Source organism: Schistocerca nitens, chromosome 7, assembly GCF_023898315.1.
Source record: "Schistocerca nitens isolate TAMUIC-IGC-003100 chromosome 7, iqSchNite1.1, whole genome shotgun sequence".
Classification (NCBI taxonomy): Eukaryota; Metazoa; Arthropoda; class Insecta; order Orthoptera; family Acrididae; genus Schistocerca; species Schistocerca nitens.
Genome location: NC_064620.1, coordinates 622,775,048 through 622,796,588, shown reverse-complemented (window position 1 = coordinate 622,796,588; position 21,541 = coordinate 622,775,048). Strand labels below are relative to the sequence as shown.

Here is a 21,541-nt window from a genome sequence, read left to right as displayed (position 1 = left end):
GCTTACATGCATGTAGAAAACTTGTTCTGAGTTAAAGCTGTAAAACAAGGTTTGAAGAAGAATAAAATGCCACTACCAGACGACAGGTAATGTAGAAAATACTTTTCTGACTATTTTGGCACGATGCGCTCTCCCCATATATAATACAAAAGGTTCGAGGTGCATCTGCTGCCTGGCCGTCCATTAAACCTGAAAAGATCATAACGTCGCAGAAGTTAGCCCTTTTTCCACATGCGGCTATTTTGTGTTGAGAAGTGAATGTAATTATGTTCAAAGTTCCATTAAATTGGTAACCTCAGCAGACAGCAGAACTGCGTTGTAAAAAATGTAGCACCGAATGAAATGGAACTCGCGACACGTTATCTACGGTGAGCGACACTTACCATGACCCTGCTAACTGTCATCTACCTACAACACCTCCACAAGTCAACAATAGTTCCTCCAGTGCTGTGAGATAATGCATATGGCCGGATCTAGATTTCTGAGGGACAGACAGTTACAGCTTTTCTTTTGCACTGCACGACGTTTTCAACAAACAGATAGCGCAATAGAGTAGCTCAAATGGAAAGGAACACTTCCTCTTTAAATTTCTGCATCCTACACTGTTGGCAGTTCTGTGTACGTGGCAGTTACATGATGTTATTTCGGTGATTACAAAATAAAGTCGAATGTATGCACTGGGTAGCCGATGCAGCTAGTTCATGGCGATTCGGTCAATCAAGTAAATGAATCTACTGAACATGCTGCAAACCACTACAGCGAGCCTGTGTGTCAGAATTCTCATCGAGTGTGCCGCAACGGTGTTATGAAAGAAAAATGAGTGATACAGCAGATGATTTGGTGGTCCGTTGGTCTCAGTTGGCCGGCGGACGGCGTGGAGGTAGGACGTAATGTGGTGTGCGCTGCGCCGTCTGTGCTTCTGCATGGTAAGTCTCGCGCTTGCTGCAGCTTAATGCTCTGTTTGTCGAACACTTCGAGAAGTAATGAGTAGCATGCAGTGATGGCTCAACCAAGTCGAAAAGATACGTTGAAACTTACATTTGATCCTCGATATGCCAGACCCAAGTCGTTTGAAGTAGAGAATTGGTTAGAAGATGTGAAGCTCTCCTTTAATGATATAATCGGGATCCACCTGTCGATTGTAGCTTGTCTCGTGTTTGTTAAAATGCGTAGTTCTGAGTTGTGCGAGAAAATAGTTGAGTCCTCCGGAGGTGTCATGAAATTTAAGCACTCAGATGGAAACGTTGGTGAAGTCACCGTTGCACATGCTGGTTTTGGCATTCGCACAGTTCGAATCTTCGAGTCGCCTTTTGAGATTACAACAGACCAAATTAATGCCGTAATTTCACGCTTCGGGAAAGTGCTCAGCAACTTTGCCGAGAAATGGTCAAGCACGCATAAATTCCCAGTACTAAATGGAGGACGACAGCTTCGAGTGGAGTTACAAAAGCGCATCCCGTCGTACATCAATGTCTGCGGATATAGAGGGATTGTAATTTATGAGAATCAACCGCGAACCTGTGACGCCTGTAACAAGCCTGGGCACGTTCGTGCAGAATGTATACAGCGGCGTGTTGCACAGCTGCCGGCCGGCGAGGCCGCCGGTCACCGGCGATGACAGCAGTGCTAGAGATGGGCAAAACTGTTCTTTTCAGCGATCGGATCCGAACTCTTCACTCCCTGAAATGAACTAGGTCTTTTTCATGACTCACCACTCATTCACAATAGAAAATAAATGGAAGGCACATTGCCCTTTAAACTTGGTTTATTCCAGTACTATACCTGTATTTTGATCTTATTTGATCCTATTTTGAAGTAACACAGATAATGAGTAAGAATTTTGTATTGTTTATTGAAATTTCCACGATATGACAAAGTTTTTTACTATCGATTTATTTTGCACTATCGTGGTTTTTTGGGTGATCGGAAAATGTTGTAACTTGAGATTTACATTAACAATGTATTTGGCTATAATGTATTAAAATTTCATTAATCTCGTACAAATACGTCCCAAGCCATATATTTTTAAAGTGAACATTTCCTTCCGAAGACGCCCAAAATCGCAAAATCCGTACTATAATTAGAAAAAATATATAAATTTGACTGTAAGACCAAAGTGCTGCATATAGCCTTATGCAGAAGAAAACAAGGAAAATATTGGTGTATCACATTTTGCGATACGTTTATTGGTTCGCTCGTAATTAAAGTGTAAATTCGAGTGTCCATAATAAAAAAAATCCTATAGTAAGAGGAGTCGTCAGGAACCTCATCTGATCAGTTTAAACAAATAAAAATAAAATAAAAACAAATTACGTATACATAACATAATTATGTAATATACATATCGGTATTAGTACGAAGAACAATATCCAGAATAGACGAACTCCAATGCAGAGGCACTGAGTCAAGCTGGTCGAGCCGCGAGCTGTATTGCTGCGTGAGCTAAGACCGCAGAGACCAGAGTGACACATGAGTTGCTTTGCTCAACGCTCTGGCTAGAGTCGAGAACGGTGGGGTGATCGTTGAGCGGGCGAGTTCCGAGGGTGGGGAGAGCGGTGAACGGCCACCACTCACCCGTCCTAGACAAATCGTCCGTTCTCTTGCGAACAGGTTGTTGCAAGTAGTTCTTATGTTCTCCGCTAGGAGGCTCTCTGTCCTGTTGCTCTCATCAACTGCCCAGAGGGCAGGACGTGCGACTGAAACGATCGCCGACGGAGTGCGGTGCTAAGGTGCGCCAGACACTGCACGCGGCAGAGGAAGCACAGAGACGGCACGGCATATGTGAAACACAAAATCCAATGGGGCACTGCACAATGCAGGCAGCCAAGGTAGAAGCAGGGCACAGGCCGGCGCTGGCTGTGTTGTGTGGCGTGCAGTGTGCTCTGACCAGCAGAGGCCCCGCTGACCTGCTCCGACTCTCTCTCTCTCTCTCTCTCTCTCTCTCTCTCTCTCTCTCTCTGCTGTGTGAAACGTTTGGAGCTACCGTTCTTTTTTTCTGAATCGCTGATTGTTCACTCCTTTGAAAGATTCAACTCTATAAAACAGTTCAGGAGCGGATCCCCCATCTGTAAACACTGCCGGTAACTTACGCCGCCGTGGCACGCGAACGGCCGACTGCTTCCTCAGCCCCTGAATCGTGTGCAAATACAAATTCTCCAGACACTGAAATTCCGATGGATGTCAGTGCCGTCATAGCTGACGACCTGCAAGAGTCCCACCAACCTACGAGACCACCGAAACCGGCACCTGCAACTGTTAAGGCAGCAGATCCGCCGGAAGTTGAAGACCGACACACCTTGCAGGATAGCTAAACTAACTTGGATACTGAAGAAAGTCCGTCGAGAGGCAATTCTAGTGCTTAGTACCTTAAACCAACAGATGGCTGGCTGGCAACACGAAAGCGACACCAGTTTCTGAGGAGCGTTCCCCTTCTGCGCTGGAAAAACGGGAGGTCCAAGGAAAACTAACAAAGAAAGCATCCACCCACCCTCAAGAAGCGAATCACTCTCCTGAATATTCACTCGTCCCACTCACGACAACGTCAACCGGCTGGGCAGACGAAAGCGATCATGACAATGCGGATGAAGAAATGACAGAAGTTTCAGAGACTAAAACGGACTGTACTCCAGCCCCAAAGATGGCTGATTTCTTCAACGAAGACGTCTCCGTGAACGAACTATCTAAAGAACAAGGAAACACCACTGAAACATTTGCTACCGGTGAATATTATTAAAATGAGTTTTAAAGCTGACGCTTACGAGACAAAACGGAAGAATGTTGTTTATAGTTTGATCAAGTAGAACGACCAATGTCTGACATACAAGCATACGAGATCGCTACAGTAAACCTTAATAAGATTCATAGTTCCTTTAAATTACGGAACTTAAAAGACTTTATATATGCTTCTGACAGTGACAATATCCTTTTACAAGAAGTGACAGACATTGAGCTCGGTAACGTACCTGGCTTCAACGCCATTATAAACCCAGGGCATGGAACGGAAATGGGCACAGCTCTGCTCGCAAAGGAGGGCATAGTAGTCCAAGATGTGGTAACACTACCAAACAGTAAAGCCATAGCGGCCACAATAAACAAAATACGAGTCATTAACGTATATGCCCCTTCAGGATCCAGCAACAGGCACCGCAGAGCGGAGTTCTTTAAAGAAGAAGTTGTCCCACTCTTTGGAACTCGATATGAATACCTTATCCTGGGAGGAGATTTTAACTGTGTTTTGCATGCTAAAGACCAAACTCCCAATTTCAACAAGTGTACTGAACTGGAACGTATAGTTAATGACCTAAGACTAATAGACTCATGGGAGCATAGGCACGGTGCAGCCCCTGGCTTCACCCACTCAAGTCACTCGGGGAGCCGTCTAGACAGGATATATGTCACGCACAATTTGAAACACCTCATTTTGCAGTCCGAAGTATGGCCTACCGTTTTTTCCGATCATGCTGCATACATATGCACAATCAATCTGATAAAACAAGGCACCTACCGAGGTAGAGGCACATGGAAGCTCAACGTGTCACATCCGGAAGACCAAGCTTGTCAGGAGGCATTTTACAAGTTATGGAGAGAGTGTGAAAGCAAATTTAGCTCGTACAACTCTGGCACTGACTGGTGGCTGAAACATGCCAAATCTAAAATACTCAAAAGACAAAAACGTTTGGTACAAATCAACTATAGACTTCTACTTTCAGTGTCTAAGGGATTTGTACAAGTCCGATGCAACAGTTGTGGAAAACTACGAAAGAATTAACAAAATTAAAGCAAAAATTTTGGCTCTTCGGCGTAAACAACTGGAAGGCTACCAAATACGGTCGCGTGCCCAGAATATAGCACAGCACGAGGTCACTTCCATTTATCATGTCATTCGCGAAAGCAAAAGGGCGTCTCGCAAGATATTCTCTGAAATAACAACTGATGATGGAAGGAAGCTGACGAAGCAAAGAGAGATTAAAGAGGCAATCGTACACCATTTTGAATCCTTAATGTCCAGTCAACCAGTTGACGGACAGCTTCAAGACGAGTTAACGATCAACCTCCAGGGCAAAGTATGCCACGCGGAAGCACAAACTCTCATCTCGGAAGTGACTGAAGAAGATGTGGAAGAAGCTATATATGGAAGCACGAAAAATAAGGCTCCAGGAGCAGACCTAATTCCGGCAGAATTTTATCGCAAATTTAGTGACCTCGTAAAAGCCAAGTTAATTCTCATCTGCAACGAACTCCTAAACCCTGAAAATGACATCCCGAAAGAATTTCGTGAGGGACTCGTAGTGTTAGTGCCAAAAACCGCCAACTCGAAAACTGTCAGCGCTCTGAGGCCAATTACGCTTTTAAACAGCGATTACGAAATCTTTGGCCGCATCCTCGCTCGCAGGCTGAAAACCACAATGACCAGCGTCACTTGCCCTTATTGATAAGGGCAAAGAAAGGAGAATTCTCCAGACCCTTTGTGATTACAGGGACCTAATCGCAACGGCCGACGTCTGCAAAATAAAATGTGCGCTCATCTCACTCGACTTTGATAAAGCATTCGACAGGGTAAATCATCGTTTTCTCCTTCGGACCATGGGCGCAATGGGCTTCCCTCCTATATTCATTGCAGTAGTAAGAAATACATTAACAAACAACTCAGCCAGATTTGTCATCAATGAGCACATTAGCCGCCCGATTGACGTCACCAGCTCCATTAGGCAAGGGTGTCCAATGTCAATGGCACTCGTCGCCATCGCCATCGAGCCCCTGCTTGCCTCCCTTATGAAACATCTACAAGGGCTACAAATACATGGAGGAAAGATCGTGTGCAAGGCGTACACTGATGATGTTGGCTTCCTAGTCGTGAATGGCACTGAAGTAGAGAGCGCACTACAAATAGTAACAAAATATGGACAGGCATCTGGTGCAAAACTTAATAGAACAAAGTCGGGGATATTCAACATCGGCCGTGGAATTGGGACGCAAACGCCGGGTCTGTTACGAGAGCTTGTAGCCATGAAATGTGTCGGCATAGATTTTAAAAGAAATATCAAGCACACTATTGCTGCGAATTATCGAAAATTACTTAACAGCATACGCGCCTCTGTACAAGCACATAGTATTAGGAAACTCGATGAACTTCAGAAAGTAATAGTGGCAAATGTATATATCACATCCAAAGTTAATTGCGTAGCACAAGTTCTGCCACCACCTGCGCCTTTGTCGAAAAGTATCGCATCTGCACTACGACATTTTGTCAGCCGCGGACATATTTTCAAAGTCAAATATGACATTCTGATGCTCCCTACGAAATGTGGTGGGTTAAATCTCACCGATATCAGCAAAAAAGCGCAAGCCTTATACCTTTCGACCACATACAAACAATGGAAGGAACCACGTGGCACCCTTGCTGCACATTTGTTAAATGAAATAGCTCCTGCTGACGTCAGTGCACCTATAAATGTCCAACACATACCCAACGGACTGTACCACTTGAAATACTTTTTAGTGGAATACAGCTACACACAGGCAAGGATCCCTGAAAAAGACATCATGAAAGTGAAAGAACTTTACAATAACTTGATGAAAGACAAACCCAGAAACGACGTAGAACAAAAGTATCCTTGTTATAACTGGGAAACAATATGGCAAAATAATCACTGCCGGAACCTGCCAACGTATGTCAGATCGACCTGGTTGGTACTATGCTGCAAACAGGAAAATTAAAATGAACTCTAAACTTCACTCTATTCGATTGGCCGAGTCACCGCTGTGTACATTATGTAATATACCAGATACCGAAGAGCATAGATTGTTGTGTGACAAGGTAAAAGACATATGGCTCTACATAAGACAGCGAGCGGCAGCAGAACTACGCCCAACGACGTTACGCCTGCTGAATTTTTAAACCCTGACAGCATACCTTACCCTAAAACAAAACGAAACGCAATCAACTGGTTGAAAGGCCAAATGATGCATTACATACTAACAAAAGAATCAAGCAATAGGGAGGACTTCTGGGTACACCTTACGACTGAGCACCAAAAGTTGATGTGTACTAAAAGTACAAAGAAAACTACGCAAATTTTTTAAATAAAACAATACTGTAACCAATAGAAGTGTGTAATTTACATCATCTATTGAAGCATTTCGTATATTAGACGAATGCTTTGTGGTACATGGTTGCACATCACGTAACAAGAGGAGGATATCTAACAGCAAGTAATCAGAGAAGATCATAAATATAAACCAGTTAAGCCTATATGTATATATTACTTTGTTTTGAGAGAAGCATACGACACAGTGATGAAACTGGTATCTACCCTTTATTTAGTTTCTTTCATTCCTTCTTTTCACAGGAAGACATATTTATGTTATTTATGAGTAAAATCAAGGAGCAGAAGCCTACTTTAATTCATTACCTTTCTGAAGAAGGGAATTTTACTTATCACCAATAATGAGTTTGCTTCTTTCCGTTTTTCCACGCACGGAGAAAGAAAGTTATAGATGCACTTACATTTCCATAACAATTATGTGAAAGCCTTCTTAATGGAATTTACATTTATTTTTATTCAAGCCATGTTGCAAAAAAGGGCAACAGAAGGGGCATACTTAGTTTGTCGTTCAGAAGAAGCGCGTTTCCACATCATCAAGTTACATTCTCTCTTTAAAGGCGGAGAAGCCGGGCCGAGAAAGATAAAAAAAAAAGTTCGATTCATGATAGGTTCCTATGATAATGGTCTGGGTTCGATTCCAAATTCTGCCCATGATTTTTAATAGGGAGAGACAGATTCTATTCTCTTTTGGCTACGCCAAGTGAAGAAGGTATAATGGTATTGTGGTCTGAAATTCACATTAAACATTATATTCCTTTTCTACCAAGTAGTCATTAGGTTGCACCACAATAAAGTCAGGAGTGGCGAAATGTGGGAACTCTGTCACCAGTAACATTTCTTATACTAGTTATTTATTTATAGTGACGAAACAAACGCTATGTAGGGTCACAAGACCCTTATTCCATCTTCTATTTGAGCTTCTGTATGTCGATAAAATTGGTTCTGAACTTGGAATGCAACTCAGACCGCCCTTAACGCGGAATTTGATCCCTTCGTGACAATACAGCTTGACTACAACTTATTGTTTGTTCAAAACTGCACATTCCTCAACATCTCCACATATTGGGCGTGAATGGGTTCGAATGCTGGCCCGGCACTAAAGTTTTCATTATGTATTATCAAGCTCTAGCATGAGAACACCTATCTGCTGATGGATAATAATTTTGATTTTTAATGCCTTTTCATTCGTTGTCAACACTAACGATATCTGACGTTTTTGACTCCCAGTGAGACACAGAACTATTTGAGAGATAACTCTAAGTTCAAGGATGTTATTCCGAGCTGCCGGTGGAGAAAAATTCTGTAGCTGACGTCTCTTTGTGTGTAGTCAACAACGGTATTTGTGGGGTTCGATTCCCAGTCAGCATTGAACACTTCGTCATATTATTTCTAGTTCAAACATGCTCACATGTCGCTGGTGATGTAACAAACCCATATTTAACGTTCGTTTTCTCTAATAAATAACACCGATAGGTGTCGGATTGGAGTCCTTGGAAGGAAAAAATTAATGTTTCGTCTCGTCATTTCAGTTAAAACATCCAGCTACTGCCGAGAAAATCCGATATGTCACAGTTGATTGTGCTTCGATAACAATCAGATTAGGTTCTGGGTTCGAATCCCTATCCAACACAAAGCTTTAAATCACGGCATTTCAAGTAAGTCACATGTGAAAAAGCAATATTTAACATCTCTCGTAGTTCGTTAACAGGGACAGTAGATTATGGGTAGGAATTCGCGTCCGTTAAAAATGTTTACGTTATGTAATTTAAAGTTGTTATTTGCTAACTGATACTGTCTAAAATCGAGGTATATCACTCTCTGTAGGCCTAGTCAGGAATGATTGTTAGTTTCCGTTAGTCACGAAATCTTAGTGTGCACGACTTGGGTTTGAATCCAAATGCAGAACGAGACGGTTCGTCGTGTCATTTGAAGTTCATTCATATTCTCAACTAGCTGCTGGTGAACAAATTAAAGTTTTAATATCATTTTGAGTTAAATAACAAGTACGGTATGTTACTTTGAAGACAAGATCATGAATACGACGAACTTACTACGTGCATTACCTATCTGACGTAATAATGAGAGTGGTAACATTTCAGGTATGTCATTTATTGCAATAAATGTGAGCTTACAAGCTTTAAGGACAGTCTTATCTGTGATAGGTTCAAATGGTTCAAATGGCTCTGAGCACTATGGGACTTAACTTCTGTGGTCATCAGTCCCCTAGAACTTAGAACTACTTAAACCTAACTAAGCTAAGGACATCACACACGTCCATGCCCGAGGCAGGATTCGAACCTGCGACCGTAGCAGTCCCGCGGTTCCGGACTGCTTGCCTAGAACCACTAGACCACCGCGGCCGGCATCTGTGATAGGTGTTCCCTGATATTTGTAGTATGGTGGTATTACTTTACATCTTGAGTTATTGCGGTACAGAGCCGAGTTTTCTAGTGGTGACTTGCTGGAGCCTGTTTCAATAGTCAAACGACTGTACCAAGGAGCGATTAGAGGACCTGCTAGACAGCTGCGTTATGTGGGTTGCATGCGAATCAGGTGAAATGCAATTCAGGTCGTTCGGATACATCTGAGTACGACTGTACATGTGTACTGTGCAGGATAACCAAAATTATTATGTAAAACATACAGCATAGTTTTTGAAGTTGAGTGATAGAAAGCTGTACTTGGAATATTGTCATCTACCACGATCAGTATACATGTTAATCAGTGGACAACTATCTGTCACCTGTACATCAAATGTGAGAACAGTAGAGCACTGTGTTTGAAGAGGAGCGGCACGGCAGCTGGGAAGTGTGCCGCTCCGGTGTACCGTGCTTGCCATGGCGCAGGCCGGCCACCAAGTGTGTGTCAAAGCAGTGCCGAAAAGTAATTCAGGGCAGTGAGTTGTGTCGTCACACTTGTCACTTACATACAATTAAGATTCAGTAGCATTTTCGTAAGGGCAGCAACCTAAATTTTGAGAAGATGAAATAACTGAAAATGAAATGACCGTATGGCATTGTTGGCCGGGAGTCCCCATGCGGGGAAGTTCGGCCGCCGTATTGCAAGTCCTTTTTAGTTGACGCCACTTCGGTGACTTGCGAGTCAATGATGATGAAGGACACACAACACCCAGTCATCACAAGGCAGAGAAAATCCCTGACCCCGCCGGGAATCGAACCCGGGACCCCGTGCGCCGGAAGCGAGAACGCTACCACGAGCTACGGACATAAAATAACTAAACGAATTGGACAAGATGCACACGATATTCGCAACATTTTTTTTTTCCTAGACATGAAAAGAAATTAATCTACGACACATTGGCATAGCGATATCTGTTACGTTTGGGTAGTTCTAACTGTCCTGTATTACTGCTGCTGGAATAGTATTTGATCCTGATTGATGAAGCATATTATCTACAGCAATGTGCGCAAGTATTTTTCCATTGTTGTTGTAACTTTATAGCTCTGACTTACGTTTCTTTTCCTGCAAGTGGTGTCTCTTGGCTTCAGCTAAAGACAGTCCTTCATTTATTGTGAAAGAATGCTCAACTTTATATTACAATGTGTTTTTTATAACATTCAGGAAGACAGATAGGTAGAAAACTTACGATTAGAACAGAAATTCATCCTGTTTAATTTATAAAAACATACCATACCATGAAGACATAATTCCATTTTTATAATTTTTTTAACTAGTAGATTACTTTCTCTCATTAAAGATATATGCCTACATTTGATTATTAACACTAAATACATTCACATTCCTCGTTAAACTTTGCAAAAAAGCAGACTGAAAGTGAGTGAATATTTCACTGTGAAGGTATTATACCAAAGCGTGCTGCAATCGCGTTGATGCGGTAGTCGACATACCTGTCACATATGAAACACGTTTTTTGAGGCCCGGATAGCGAGCCCATTCCTCACGGCTTTTGATGAGCACATATGGACTAGAGCTTCTCAGAACAGTTTCTGTCGTATCGGGGCGGATACGAGTAATTACATTTCCTTCAGTAGAATTTCCGTCGTAGATTTCCCCAAAACGTCTGCTCGCGTCAATGTAATAGTTGTAGTAATTAATCGTTCTATGAAGTGTCTGAAAAAAACAAATACGCGCTAAAACACACAGACATCACCTTAAATGGCACAAAGAGACGTAAAAGGAAGAAATGTCTCATTTTAAGACGGAAGATGGGAAAAGATGAGGTACTAACAGTGTAATAAAGAAGCTTCCACATTTTAATGACTAAGTAAATGTTAATGAAGCGTTTACCTACACCGAGGTTTAGGTCTATAGCCTCCATGTACCTATAAATGATATAGCGTAGCACAAGACATCTCTTTTTCGATGCTATTTAGCATTCTTTTCTACCGGCGGGTGGCATTAGCGCTGGCCGTGTCCGTAGCCGAACGGCTGACGTCGCTGCCTTTGGTGCGGAAGGGCCGGGGTTCGATGCCCTCTCCAGCCTGGGACTGGACCGGAGTGCGCCGAGCCTCGGGAGGCGGCTGGCCTGGAGGAGCGGCCGCCTGCCGTCACACAGGGCGCTGCCCAGCGGCGGGGGCCAGGCTGGGCCTTGTGCCCCAGTCCGTGAGCGCTCGCCACGTTACTGGCTCTCTGACTCTGAGAATGAACCAAGTGTTAACCTGATATCGGCATACCGGTCTCAGGGGTTTATGTGCACGAGTAGCCGCAAATCTTCTGCGTCCTTGCAGTAAAGAAGTTCTCGTTCTGCGTCTACAACTGCAAATGAATGCACGGACTTTGTATCAGCGCTAAGGTCAAAATAATGTATACCGAGATGATGTATTCTCATCAAGAAAATTAGTAATGTGGGTTTTTTAATTTTGGGTGATACTGATAACATACACTGAAGAACCAAAGAAATTGGTACACCTGCCTAATATCGTTTAGGGCCCATGCGGGCACGCAGAAATGCTGCAACACTATGTGGCATGGACTCGACTAACGTCTGAAGTAGCGCTGGAGGGAACTGACACCGTGAATCCTGCAGGGCTGTCCATAAATCTGTAAGAGTACCAGGGGGTGGAGCTCTCTTCTGAACAGCACGTTGCAATGCATCCCACAGATGCTCAATAAATAATCATGTTTGGGGAGTTTAGTGGCCAGCGAAAGTGTTTAAAGTCAGAAGAGTGTTCCTCGAGCCACTCTGTACAATTCTGGACGTGTCGGGTGTCGCACTGTCCTGCTGGAATCCCCCAAGTCCGTCGGATTGCACAATGGACACGAATGGATGCAGGTGATCAGACGGCCAGAGTTATGCCTAGACCTCTAACTGGTCCCATATCACTGCAGTTGCGCACGCCCCACACCATTACAGGGCCTCCATCAGCTTGAACAGTCCCCCGATGACATGCAGGGTACGTGGATTCATGAGGTTGTCTCCATACCCGTACACGTCAATCCGCTCGATACAATTTGAAACGAGGCTCGTCAGACCACGCAAAATGTTGCCAGTCATTAACAGCCCAATGTCGGTGTTGACGGGCCCTGGCGAGGTATATAGCTTTCTGTCGTGCAGTCATCAAGGATACACGAGTGGGCCTTCGGCTCCTAAAGCCCATATCGATGATGTTTCGTCGAATGGTTGACACGCTGACATTCGTCGATGGCCCAACATTGAAATCTGCAGCAATCAGCGCTGGGTTGCACTTCTGTCACGTTGAACGATTCTCTTCAGATCTCGTTGGTCCCGTTCTTGCAGGATCTTTTTCCAACCGCAGCGATGTCCAGGATTTGATGTTTTACCGGATTCCTGATATCCATGGAACACTCGTGAAATGGTCGTATGGGAAAATCCCCACTTCATCGCTACCTCGGAGATGCTGTGTCCCACCTCTTGCGCGCAGCCTACAACACAATCTTCAACCCCACTTAAATCTTGATAACCTTCCGTTGCAGTTGCTGTAACCGATTTGACAACTGCGCCAGGCTCTTGGTGTCTCCAATAGGCGTTGCCGACCCCAGCGCATTATGCCTGTTCATGTATGTCTGTATTTGAATACCCATGCCTACACCAATTTCTTTGGCGCTTCAGTGTATACAGGGTGTTACAAAAAGGTACGGCCAAACTTTCAGGAAACATTCCTCACATACGAAGAAAGAAAATATGTTATGTGGACATGTGTCCGGAAACGCTTACTTACCATGTTATAGCTCATTTTATTACTTCTCTTCAAATCACATTAATCATGGAATGGAAACACACAGCAAAAGAACGTACCAGCGTGACTTCAAACACTTTGTTACAGTAAATGCTCAAAATGTCCTCCGTTAGCGAGGATACATGCATCCACCCTCCATCGCATGGAATACCTGATGCGCTGATGCAGCTCTGGAGAATGGCGTATTGTATCACAGCCGTCCACAATACGAGCACGAAGAGTCTCTACATTTGGTACCGGGGTTGCGTAGACAAGAGCTTTCCAATGCCCCATAAATGAAAGTCAAGAGGGTTGAGGTCAGGAGAGCGTGGTGGCCATGGAATTGGTCCGCCTCTACCAATCCATCGGTCACTGAATCCGTTGTTGAGAAGCTTACGAACACTTCGACTGAAATGTGCAGGAGCTCCATCGTGCATGAACCACATGTTGTGTCGTACTTGTAAAGGCACATGTTCTAGCAGCACAGGTAGAGTATCCCGTATGAAATCATGATAACGTGCTCCATTGAGCGTAGGTGGAAGAACATGGGGCCCAATCAAGACATCACCAACAATGCCTGCCCAAACGGTCACAGAAAATCTGTGTTGATGACGTGATTGCACAATTGCATGCGGATTCTCGTCAGCCCACATATGTTGAGTGTGAAAATTTACAATTTAATCACAGTGGAATGAAGCCTCATCCGTAAAGAGAACATTTGCACTGAAATGAGGATTGACACATTGTTGGATGAACCATTCGCAGAAGTGTACCCGTGGAGGACAATCAGCTGCTGATAGTGCCTGCACTCGCTGTACATGGTACGGAAACAACTGGTTCTCCCGTAGCACTCTCCATACAGTGACGTGGTCAACGTTACCTTGTAAAGCAGCAACTTCTCTGACGCTGACATTAGGGTTATCGTCAACTGCACGAAGAATTGCCTCGTCCATTGCAGGTGTCCTCGCCGTTCTAGGTCTTCCCCAGTCGCGAGTCATAGGCTGGAATGTTCCGTGCTCCCTAAGACGCCGATCAATTGCTTCGAACGTCTTCCTGTTGGGACACCTTCGTTCTGGAAATCTGTCTCGATACAAACGTACCGCGCCACGGCTATTGCCCCGTGCTAATCCATACATCAAATGGGCATCTGCCAACTCCGCATTTGGAAACATTGCACTGACTGCAAAACCACGTTCGTGATGAACACTAACCTGTTGATGCTACGTACTGATATGCTTGATGCTAGTACTGTAGAGCAATGAGTCGCATGTCAACACAAGCACCGAAGTCAACATTACCTTCCTTCAATTGGGCCAACTGGCGGTGAATCGAGGAAGTACAGTACATACTGACGAAACTAAAATGAGCTCTAACATGGAAATTAAGCGTTTCTGGACACATGTCCACATAACATCTTTTCTTTATTTGTGTGTGAGGAATGTTTCCTGAAAGTTTGGCCATACCTTTTTGTAACACCCTGTATTTTGAACTTCTCTATGCACATCAGTTTCTTATTGCAATACGGTAGGGATCCGAAGCTCAGACAGTGACACGCTATATCTCCACATGTCATGGTTAATATTCAGGAGTATGACAGGTACGATCATTCCAAGCAAAAAGGTCAAGCAACGTGTGTTCTGAAACGCATGCTTCAAGAGCTACGAACACTTTTTTATCTTTGCTACTCTGAAACAACTCTTCTAATGAACAAGTGCTCATAACTTTTAAAGTACACATTTCAGAACACATGTTTACTGGATATTTTTTTCTTATTTTTGTCCATACTACCACTTCCCAAAATACGGAAAGCAAAACGCTTTCAGTAGAAGAGATTTGTCTCACAGTATCGAAGGTCAAAAATTGCTCATAGCTCTTAAGATGTGAGTTTTAGAGCCCATGTTTATTTGAGTTTTTTTGTTTGGAATGATCATTCCTGTCATACTTTTGGATATTGACCATCACTTCTGAAACACCCTGTATTTCGTAGGTCCCATTACAGTTCATACATTAAACCAAATTACTATGGTTGGTTGGTTGGTTTTGGGGAAGGAGACCAGACAGCGTGGTAATCGGTCTCATCGGATTAGGGAAGGTTGGGGAAGGAAGTCGGCCGTGCCCTTTCAGAGGAACCATCCCGGCATTTGCCTGGAGTGATTTAGGGAAATCAGGGAAAACCTAAATCAGGACGGCCGGACGCGGGATTGAACCGTCGTCCTCCCGAATGCGAGTCCAGTGTCTAACCACTGCGCCACCTCGAAATTACTATGAGGGCTATCCACAAAGTACATTACGTTTTGGAATTAAAAATAAATAAAGTATTGGAAATTTTTTTTATTATATACAGATGAAAGCCACACTTATATACTACTTTTCTACATAGTTACCATTTAAATTAAGGCACTTATCGTAGCGATGGACGAGCTTGGAAATTCCTTCGTCGTAAAATTCGGCCGCCTGCGCCTTCAACCATGTGGTTACCTCTTCTTGAAGCTGTGCGTCGTCATCAAAACGCTGCATAGCCAACCATTTCTGCATTGCTGGGAATAAGTGGAAGTCGCTCGGTGCCAGGTCGGGACTGTACGGTGGATGAGGAAACAACTCCCACTTAAAAGATTTGAGAACTTCACGAGTGGCATTTGCCGTGTGGGCCCGGGCGTTGTCGTGAATCAGCAAGATCTTTGAGCCCAACTTTCCCCTGCGCTTGTTTTGTATTGCTCTTCTGAGGCTGTGGAGAGTTTGACAATACCTTTGAGTTTATTGTAGTGCCTCTTTCCAGGAAATCCACAAAAATCACACCTTTTCTGTCCGAAAAGTCGCCATCACCTTCCTTGCCGACATTGTCTGCATGCATTTCTTGGGTTTTTGGGGGGAATTTGTGTGCCCCCACTGCATTGACTGCAATTTTGTCTCGCAGTTTACATGCTTAACCCATGTTTCGTCACCAGTAACGATGCGATCGAGCAATGAGTCGCCATCTTTCTCGTAAGCGTCCAAAAACGTTAACGCTGCAGCCATTCACTGATTTTTGTGAATCTCTGTCAAGATTTTTGGTATCCATCTTGCACAAAACTTGTGGTAACCAAGCTTTTCGGTAATGATTTCATGCAACAAACTTCGTGAAATTTGTGGAAAACTCATAGAGAGTTCCGTTATTGTGAAATTACGGTTTTCACAGACTGCGGCATCGACTTTTTCGACAACTTCGGCCGTCACTATGCTGGATCTTCCACTTCGCTCTACGTCGTGAACGTTAGTTTGGCCATTTTTAAATTTTATGATCCATTGACGCACTCCACCTTCAGTGATTAAGTTGTCCCCATACACTTCACAAAGCTGCCGATAGATTTCTATCGGTGTACAGTTTTTTGCAGTCAGAGACCTTATTACAGCACGCACTTCACACTTCGCGGCATTTTCAATTAACGCTGACATTTCAAACTGTCACAGTAACTCGACGGAGTACAGCACGAACCTCTCACTAGCACGGCAGGATGCCGACTGAGCGGCGGAATGCCACGACACCAAGATGGCCGCACTAGCCCCGCCCCTAACCGACACAAACGAAAACGTAATGTACTTTGCGGATAGCCCTCGTATTAGTTACTGGTACAGTTCATTGCTTCCCACAGTCCCTGAAGTACTGGATAAGGATATATACGTAAGAATAATCCTTGAATCGGCCTTTCTTCAGCAGTCTTCATGACATCACAAAGCATGATCTTGACGTGTGGGAGTAAATCCCTCAAGATGACATCTGAGGGCTTTATGATTCAACACAGGATTTTTCGAGCCTTTGGGGGTCACACCTCATACTAATATTGATAGTGGACATCACTTCCAAACGGAATGAAAGTTTGATCATTGAATACTAATGGTGTGAGAACATTTCCGCAAATTTTGACGAACATTGACTGGTTCTTCGTGGTACAACACATTCCAGTTAGAGGCACAGTTTCAGACATCATTTATAATATATTTGACAGATTGGGAGGTCAGACGTCACCAGACCCAGACAGCAACATGGACGTTCGAGATTAAAGAAGCCAGATCCATCCTTTTCCAAAACATTGTATAAATCAAAACCACATTTGCATAATAAATAAAAGTCCAAAACATACAAGGAAAGCGTTCAAAGTTCTCTCGGTTAGAAATTTTATAAATTAAGAAACAGATGTATGTATCACCACATTTATTGCTGGATGAACAAACTCAATTCAGTTATTCACTCCTGTCAGACAATATTGAAACTATTACAAAGAAGAAGAATCTTTGTGCCTTCATTTACATAGCAAAAACTCCATTCCTATGTGTAGCTCTGCCGACCGCAGTGACCGAGCTGTTCTAGGCTCTTCAGTCCGGAACCACGCTGCTGCTACGGTCGCAGGATCGAATCCTGCCTCGGGCATGGATGTGTGTGATGTCCTTAGATTAGTTAGGTTTAAGTAGTTCTAAGTCTAGTGGACTGATGACTTCAGATGTTATGTCCCGTAGTGCTTAGAGCCATTTGAACCATTTTTTATATAGCTGTACTCCACGGAATGTTTAGTCATAGTTACTGTAAATTTACTAATGAATTTGTAAATGCTGTCCTACAGAATTTTGTAAATTCGTATGTAATTTGTCAAAATTGTCAGCAGAGATAGCTTTTACAGTTTAAGTCAAGAATCGATATATTTAAAAAGTTGGCGTTTTATCTTCTCTTTTTTCTCATTCTTGGGATCAGTTTAGTACTAGAAAATGTTCTTATAATCCGAAACGTAGGTCATAGAGCAATAGCAAAATCAGTGAGACGAGGTCAACAACTTGTTTTGTTTAGTTACCTCCCATACCCTTCATTGTACTATTTTAGAAGATTGAGTATGGCTGATTCTCGGTTCAGTGGCGTGGTCAAGATATTTGATTTTCCCATTCACTTTCTCCTATTAAAAATTAATCTCAGCGATTGCAGAATTACAAATGTGACTCACAGGCTGGTTCAAATGGTTCAAATGGCTCTGAGCACTATGGGACTTAACTTCTAAGGTCATCAGTCCCCTAGAACTTAGAACTACTTAAACCCAACTAACCTAAGGACATCACACACACCCATGCCCGAGGCAGGATTCGAACCTGCGACAGTAGCAGTCACGCGGTTCCGGACTGAGCGCCTAGAACCGCGAGACCACCGCGGCCGGCGACTCACAGGCGTATCCATGATTCGTCATGACATACATGTTTTGTTTTTCACTGAGGATAACATTCTATATTTATAGAAATGAACGACTTCGAAGTCCATAAGTCATAACACTGTGATCGTCTTTCCGAAGTTCCACCATGATTTTGTACTAGAAAGATGTATTTCAGTTTTGTCTGTCTCTAGAGCAATCAAATGCTATAGCATTAATGACATCTTCAATCATCAATTTCTTTTCTATACAGAATGAAACAAAACAATACGACATGCAAGTATTAACTCGTAGCATGTTTAAGAATGTCAGTCTCTTTATTTCACGTAAGAGTCTTGTTTTCGTTAGTTTACTCAAGTATGGAAGTGCTCTTATGCATTTGTAGAACAGACATAATTTTTGTCTCTACAGTTTGACTTCCAGAAATGTCTGCACTAGAGAAATGGTTTCAGAAATCAGTTTCGCAATGTATAATGGATTAAACAATCATCTAGATATAATGCCTATGGTTAGAAATGCGAAGTATCTCTGGGATGGTGAACGGGAATGCGTTAAACAATCATCAAGATATAATTCCTATAGTTAACATTGCAATTTGTCTCCAAGATGACGTGCAGAAACTGGGTGCCATCCTTTGATACTGTCGAGATATGTTGCAAAAATTAGAATAACTGATTATCAACAATGGAATTAGTGTCATACACTTTTAATTAGACAAATGGAATGCTCTGCATGTAGAACACAGAGGAATACAGCAAAACAAGTCTCGCAACACGGGAAATGCAGAAACGACCGCTCATGGCGAACGCGCTACAAGAATTAGCTCTGACCTGTTAACATCAGACATCGTTCGAGGCTACATAACAGCGCCAACAACAACAACAGCAACCCAAGCAGCAATGGGAAGTTCTGAACAGCCAGCCCAAGCCTCAACAAGCTTGTCACTAACCATGCTTGTAAAAGTGGACGTGGTATGAAATATCTACGTCGTCGTCTTCATATCGACATCTGTCTTGTAAACGAAACTCACCTGAGCGAACGAAGCTACCTACGTTTGCCACCGAAACGGGCGACATGCAACTGGACACGTGACAGAACCGACTCTCACTCCGCCGCTAAGAAGTGCTGAGACCGGCGCTGCCAACTATCAAACCCAAGGCGGTGGTGGTGGAAACCATTCGGGGTGTCGTGACGTTGCTTGCTGCCTACCGCGCACCTAAAGGGCTCCTAGACACTCAAGACGTAAGAAGCTGGCTTCAATTCAGGGCACGCAATCTTAACGCAAAACATATTGCACGGAATTCACGAATCACTAGATACCTCGATCATTGCCATCACCAAGGGCCTTCAGGACTTTGCAGCGGTAGATGTTATGAACGTCTTAACATACGATCACCTGGACGTAGTCTTCCACAAATTACTGAGACAGTTCATGACACTCATCGGTTCAACACCAAGGAGACAAATTGAGAGATCAGCCACAACATCATGACCACCAAACCTAATAGCCGGTGTGTCCACCTTCGTCACAGATAACACCAGCGACGCGTCATGGCAGGGAAGCAGTGAGGCCTCGGTGGTCGCTGGAGGGAGCTGGCACCCGATCTGCAGACACGACCCACCTGATTCCCGTAAAGTCCGGGGAGTGTGGAGATGAGCCCTGCCACCAGACCGCAGAGGTAATTCAATCGGGTGCACGTCTCGCGAGGTGGGCAGGCAGCACATCAACTGGAACTCGCCACCGTGTTCCTCTGTCCACTGCATCACACTCCTCACCTTGTGATATAGCGTGTTATCTTGCCGCAAAATGCCACTGTCGTCGTGAAACATGATCGTCACGGAGAGGTGTACGTGGTCTGCAACTAGTGTGCGGTACTCCTTGGCCGTCATGGTGTAAGGTGTCAGGCAAATCCAACACCTTCCATGAAAACCCTGACATAATAGCAAATCCGGCAGTATGTCACATAGCTCCGAATAAATCAGGACATGAAATTAAGCAAAGTAATAGATCAACGAGGGAGCAAATGGAATCCCACAGACTAACACAAGAACGCCTAAATGCATGTCATATCTTCCCACCGTGAAACAGACGCAGTTCCGAGGGGAGAAGCGAGAGCAGAAGCCGAGAGCAGAGTCGAGTAAGCTAGAAGGCCCTACGATAAGGGTCGGACACCCACATCGCCGGCCGATCTCTAGGAGCAGCCCCCAGCCCATGTTAAAAGATAAAGCCCTCCAGAAGACCAGTATAGATCCTACAATAACACTAAAAGGGCCACATCAGCTGCAAGTTTTAGCGTGAGACTATATGCGTCTCTGTTATGTAGCAAACACCATGAAAAGTACAAAGTTTCTCATTGGATAGACAGAATTTTTGTAGGCGGAGCTTAAGGTTAACATTGAGACCCTGACTGGTCAGATGAAAACACAGCCAGATAGTTTTTTTTTTTAAACCAACTTCGGTAAATTGTAGTAAGGAGAAGTTAGGAGAGAGTTGCTTCCGAGACGGCGAGGTGCGTGGAGCTGTGCCGCCCTGACGCTGCCTAAACACTGACAAGGTAATGAACGCACGCGATGCCGCTTCTTTGAGCGCATAAGGCTTCACTTCGAACTGCAGAAGTCTCATCTGTTACATCCCCTTTTTATGTAATACTAGTCTCGATCGTCAATTAAATCTCATGGTGTTCACATTTGCTACTAGAAGTTAAAATCTTGAACGCGATGATTTTTCTGTTATATAATTATTGAGAAGCCACATAAGCCACTGTAATTTACGACAAGTTAAATAAGTAGTTAAAGATAATTGAGGCTCACTGTAGACCATTTTTGATAGTTTCCTCTTTTATGAAACTTGATTTAACACTACATTATAGATGTGATAATGCATAGGTCATCCTTCGATCCATTGTAGAAGTTGGAAACCCAAACAGGGAATATTCGTTCACATTTTTGTTGAACGTAGTTGGTTTTTATCATCCTGTATTAAAATATTTCCTTTCATCAATAGCGCAATTTATAAACAATGTTTTGTGAGTAGATAAAAAATTCCAATGGTAAACTTAACTGCTTTTTCGACGTTACTTTACCAGCTAACTAAAAATAGGAAAGCCTTGAA

At 43.5% G+C, this 21,541-nt stretch overlaps 1 protein-coding gene across 2 annotated transcripts in view; it reads right to left on the bottom strand.

Annotated features, from left to right (window-relative positions):
* The window catches only part of LOC126195831 (uncharacterized), a 672,121-nt gene that overhangs the window by 475,383 nt on the left and 175,197 nt on the right, over positions 1–21,541 (bottom strand). For both annotated transcript variants that reach the window (XM_049934505.1, XM_049934506.1), the window contains exon 7: positions 10,976–11,198. In XM_049934505.1, coding sequence (XP_049790462.1) covers positions 10,976–11,198 — 223 coding nt within the window. The remainder of the gene's footprint in view (positions 1–10,975; positions 11,199–21,541) is intronic.